The sequence below is a fragment of the Prunus persica genome, chromosome G4, assembly GCF_000346465.2.
Source record: "Prunus persica cultivar Lovell chromosome G4, Prunus_persica_NCBIv2, whole genome shotgun sequence".
NCBI lineage: Eukaryota > Viridiplantae > Streptophyta > Magnoliopsida > Rosales > Rosaceae > Prunus > Prunus persica.
This window is the reverse complement of record NC_034012.1, coordinates 21,516,626-21,521,989: the sequence shown is the minus strand read 5'-3', so window position 1 is coordinate 21,521,989 and position 5,364 is coordinate 21,516,626. Positions and strand designations below refer to the sequence as shown.

General features: G+C 38.6%; 2 protein-coding genes across 4 annotated transcripts; one reads left to right on the top strand and one right to left on the bottom strand.

The window, feature by feature from the left end:
* LOC18778612 (molybdopterin synthase catalytic subunit) lies at positions 640 to 1,942 on the top strand. 3 transcript variants are annotated; one of them, XM_007212046.2, is made up of 2 exons: positions 640 to 847; positions 1,165 to 1,942. In XM_007212046.2, the coding sequence occupies exon 2, from the start codon at positions 1,233 to 1,235 to the stop codon at positions 1,806 to 1,808; it is 576 nt and encodes a 191-aa protein (XP_007212108.1). In that variant the 5' UTR covers positions 640 to 847; positions 1,165 to 1,232; the 3' UTR covers positions 1,809 to 1,942. The 3 variants fall into 3 exon arrangements, with proteins under 3 accessions (XP_007212108.1, XP_020418609.1, XP_020418610.1); XM_020563020.1 differs by having other exon boundaries at positions 1,100 to 1,942; XM_020563021.1 differs by having other exon boundaries at positions 640 to 862.
* Positions 2,117 to 4,992, bottom strand: LOC18780642 (cyclin-B1-4). The gene is made up of 8 exons (XM_007211767.2): positions 4,620 to 4,992; positions 3,990 to 4,129; positions 3,694 to 3,867; positions 3,485 to 3,610; positions 3,143 to 3,391; positions 2,875 to 3,042; positions 2,578 to 2,759; positions 2,117 to 2,469 (listed from the first exon to the last, which is right to left on the bottom strand). The coding sequence occupies exons 1-8, from the start codon at positions 4,957 to 4,959 to the stop codon at positions 2,328 to 2,330; spliced, it is 1,521 nt and encodes a 506-aa protein (XP_007211829.1). The 5' UTR covers positions 4,960 to 4,992; the 3' UTR covers positions 2,117 to 2,327.

Here is a 5,364-nt window from a genome sequence, read left to right as displayed (position 1 = left end):
ATGACTAAACTCATATGAATATATAATAATTATAAAAATTACCATGTCAATCCTTTTGTCCAAGTTAACTTGCTCAGAAAGATAAAAACAGATTTTCTTTAGATATTTAATACCTAAGAAATATCTAAGGATTTAGAGAAAAACAAATAATATAATTTATAGTTATTCAAATGTATATATATATATATATATATATTTACTAATACAAATAGTTATTAAAATAGAAACAGTACATATATATATATATATATACATTTATAAACATTTAATCTTCTTTTAGAACTTTTAAGAATATGGATTCTCACAATCGTGTTCATTGATTTTGTAGGACATAATTGGATGTCAAAACGGTTTTCAATTTGTCTAATTTTTTGTAAGGATGATCTATGAATGAAGACCTAAAAAATAGATAGTTTGGATCATTGGAAAAAAAAAATTGTAAGGTACCCTAAGGGGCTAGTTACAATAAAGGTAAGAAAAAAAAAAACAGGAACTGGGGGTTTTTTTGTTTTTCTCAAAACACACCAAGTGAAACGACGTCGTTTCATTTAAATTTTTGTAAAACACTGCAATCGAAACGACGTCGTTTCATTACAATAAACCTATAAAAAAAACACGCGTCGTCTAACACGCGAGTCGTCTTCCTCGCAGAGTCGCAGCCAATTTGCAGACTCGCAAAATTTCTTCTGGTTCAGAAGCGTCCAGATCTGGCGCTCCTTGCTCCGCCTGGCCACGCCTTGCAACGCCTCCTCACGGCTTCCTCGCGCAAAACGTGCAACTCGCGAAACAGCCGACAGCCTGGGGCGATTTTCTGCCCCCTCGCTCCGGCATGCCTTTGAAAACACTGGTAAACCGTAGATAAGTAAGAGTTTATATTTCTTTCTTGTTTTAGAGTTATCTCATGCGTGTATGTTGATAGAGTTATCTCTTGTTTTAAAAAAGGCTTCTTGTTTCATGGTTGATTCCACTTTATGCGATTACTACCTGCCTTGAAATAATACACAAGAGCCAACTGGCCTTTATTGTGCTTTGTAATTGAGACTTTTCTCTTTGGTTCATTGGGTCATATGGTACTGACATTCTAATTTTTCTTTGATAGATTTGTCAAGTCTGTCATTAATAATATGGCTGATATGTCATCATTTATCTGAAATTGGACCACAGGACCTTATTCTCGACAGAGGATAATTCTGAGATAAAAGTTGCATAATCCTTCAGAACACAGACCGAAGATGGCTTCTGAGGACAAAGATCTTGTGGAAATCTTAGAGGAGCATAACCAAATTGACGTTGCCAAATATATCAATTATGTGAGTGCCCCACAGGCAGGTGCTGTTGCAACATTTTCTGGTACCACGCGCGACACCTTTGAAGGCAAAACAGTCTTGGAGCTTAGATATGAAGCGTATGTGCCCATGGCACTACGGTGCATGAAGTCCATTTGTTCATCAGCTAGATCATCCTGGAATCTCCTCTCCATTGCAGTCGCCCACTGCCTCGGCCCAGTTCCAGTTGGTGAAACAAGTGTTTTCATTGCAGTCTCAGCCGTTCATCGGGCTGATGCATTGGATGCTTGTAAATTTGTGATTGATGAGATAAAGGCATCAGTTCCAATATGGAAGAAGGAGGTTTACAGTAATGGAGAGGTTTGGAAGGAGAATTCGGAGTTCCTGGAGCGAAGGCTGGATCTTGGGAAAAAAGATGAGATATGGAATCAAAAAGAAATTGAAGTTGAAGTTGAGAGGCATACTAGGAAGAGCTGTTGTGGGGCTAAGGTAAAGGTCATTGAGGAAGGAGATAAAAAATGAAGCTGAGCAAAGCTTCTATTTGTTTATGTTTAGGAAAGATTTTCTATGTCATAATGAAATGTAACTCTTTAAAAACTAATAATCTTCTTTTTATATAATAAGAATTGGAACCTGGAGGTAACTTTGGCACTTCATTTCTCTTTTTGTGGGTTGTACACTCTATGATCTGCTTGCTTGGTTAAGTCACAATTGTTGAACAACTCTGCTTCCGAGTTTTGGTTATTTCTTCAGACATCTCATGCATTTTATTTGAAAACAAAACAAGAGACTCGTTAAGCTGAAGAACAAATCCATTGACATGCACATGGTGAGAAAAGACCAGACCAAGAACTTGGTGGCATTAGCATTTAAAGGAATATCGAAAATATTACAAAGAAAGAATGCTGGGCTGTAAGCCTGTAACAACAATAGCAGCCAACAGCTGCGGATCATAACAGCAAAATGATCTCCCATTCCCATACTTCTAACTAGAGGAGCAGTTAATCATGGCCTATCAGAATACAATAATATCATGGTGGTTTATTTGGCGGAAAGGTTACCACCGGCCGGTGAAAGAAGAGCCACGGCACCATGCTGTGGGCTGCAGAACTTGTTATAGACTGCCTTGAGCTTACTATCTGCAGCCGCAGAATGAAAAGTGTGGAACAGCTTTGCGCAGTCCCTGTTCCAGTAGAGTCCAGAATACAAAGGAAAATAAAAAAGATCAACTAAATGTCACAATAATTAGTAAGTACAAAAATTTATGAGTTGAAAATTGTGAAAGGCTCACATCAGCTCATCTTCAGAATAGCCAGTATGATGCTTGAGAGTCTCAGTCCAGAAAGGGGTCCTGTCAAGGGTACATCGAGCAACATAAACAGCCGAAGCAGCCATCATTGAAGGGCAGTAGAGAATCGTAGCAGAATAGTGCATCAGACTCAGTTCAGCCAGAAAATACACCATATTCTCCATCTACATTTTGTTATCACCAACAAACAAAAAATTAAAAAAATTCAATCAAATGAAATTGTTAAATACAGGTTTTCACCATGGACTTGAATATCCATGAACCTCAAAAATCACATACCAACTCATCATCAGATGGAGCAGATGATGCTTTGATATAGCGCACCAGGAAGACATAAGTTGTAGGAACTGTTAGGCACCATCCCAGCTTTCCCAAGATTGCTTTCTCCATCACCAACACCTTTTCTTTACCATAAGCATTGTCTGAAATGCAGACAAAGTCGTTGACCTGCCCATTTTAACAACCAAAACCCAAGATTAATATTCAAAATTAAAACCCAAGAGAGAAAACCCACATGCAAGATACACAAACAAACAACAATTGCTACCTCTGGTGCCCAAATTTCTTCATATTTGCTTGCAAGAAGCATTGAGCTGATGCCAACTAACTGAAGCTCCCTCCTTGGTACAACTTTAACCGAAAGGAATCGATCAACAAGGTTTATGGTAAGATAGAGGGTTTCTGGCATGAGTTCAAATTTGTGATGAACTTCTATCAACCAGTCTACAAGGATTGATCTCATCTTGGCATTTATTTCTGGCTGTAAAGCCATGTACTCATGCACGCGATTCTCATCCTGCATCCATCAGAAGGAAGCATAACAATCCAATATGAGAAAGTGACAGAGAGACAGAAAGAGAGAGAATGAGTGTAGAGTTCAAGTCAATACTTCTGTGAGCTTGTAAAACTGGTAGATTTCATCCAAATATTCAACTACAGCCAACTCATTATCAGCATCAGCTGCATCAATGTCCACTTTTGGATCCTTTGGCTTACTAGTGAGTCCACAAGCAGCCTGTGAGAAAAGCAAACTCAGTGGACAATACAACAATGCAGACCAAAAGTAACAAAAATTGAGCCACCAAAAATGAAATTTACTTTGCTTCGGGCACTGAGAATTGATGTAAAGGCCCTGGCATTCTTCCTTGAGGCTCCTTCTCTAGATTTCCTTCCACTAACAGCACTCTTCTCATTTACAGCTGCCTCAGCCTTCTTCGCAACACCTGATTTTCCAGCCGTCGGCCCCCCATTAATTATTCCTATGACCGGTTTCTGCAAATTACAATAGCCAAACATTGTGATAAAGTGAGATAGTAAATTCTAAGACTTCATTGAGAAGAAGAATAAAAATAAAAGTAAAATAATTAAAAAAAAGTTTTGGATTGGATTGGTACCTTGTTCTTCTCTGATGGGGCAGGAAGCTTAGCATTGATCTTCCCTTGGGCAGCAGGAGCAGTTACTACTAGGTTACTAATGTCTTGAAGAACTTGCCTATTTTTCCCCTCTCCTGCTACCTTCTTCTGCTTGCCTTCCTCTAAAATACCATTAAACTATCAGTTTTCACATTGAAATGGGCAAACAGACCGCATCAAACAAAAGTTCAAACGAATGAATCAACCATTTGTTAGGACACAACGGAAAAGATAACATAAAATCAATGCTAACTCCCATGACATGGACCAAAAATTACCAACGCTTACTTAAGAGGTCAGAACATAAAATGGAAAATACAACTCACAAAATTGTTGTTTATGAAAAAATATAAAAGAAAAATAATCATGAGGTGGATGGAAATAGCCAACAGAAAGTTTTCAAAAACCGGACAAGGAATTAAATAAAAGATTTTTGTATAGCGACATATGAACAAAAATCCCAAAAAAGAAAAAAATATTTCAAAAATTGGAACTTGATCAGTAAAACCCACAGAAAACAACAATGAACGGATCTCTATTTTTTCTATCGAAGCAAACAAAGATGCCCAAAAGAACCAATCAAAGAAGAACTTAAACTAAGCACATTGGTACCTCTTTGTAGTTGGTGAGGCACAACAACAACGGCTCTGGAAGCCATTTCAAGATCTTGATTTTCTTGACCGTTACTGCCAAAAACTCCTCCTAGACTCGAAAACAACGACGACAAGAACACCTGGAGACGACTGTTGCGCGTCTCTCCTTCTTCCTCGGCGTTAATGGTCGCCACTTTCTTCAGTTCAGCCCCTCTTTCTCTCTCTCTAAAATTCCTTTCGATTGTCCCTTTCTCTTTCTCAGGAATTTGGGATTTTCTGAAGTTTTTGTCAGATTGTGGTTGTGATGATTCTTTTTGAAGCTGCGGAACCGACTTTACTTCCAACGGTCTAATTCTCATCAAATTATAGCCGTTGGATTGGTGCGAGATCTAACGGGTATTATCCCCTTATGGATTTGTTACTTCCTGCAGTTTTGAGTTTGGAATTTTCTAGCCGTTGGTGGTGGAGCGGACTTCCTCCAGCGGCTGGGTGTGTTTTCCTTTACACTAAGACAGAGCAAAGCCCATGACATGAAGAGGGCCCAAATATAGCCCAAACGAAACTCAAAATGGGTTTTCTTTTATGAGTGTACAAAGAGAGAGCAAAGCTCACACCATGAAAAAGCCTAAAGATCGCGCAAAAGAAACTCAGGCCCATTTGGTTCACTGATTGAACTTTTTGAGAATAAATTTACCATGTATAATCTCACGAGATGGGAATGGAGAATATTCCCATGTTTGGGAACGCTGGGAAATGAGGATTAG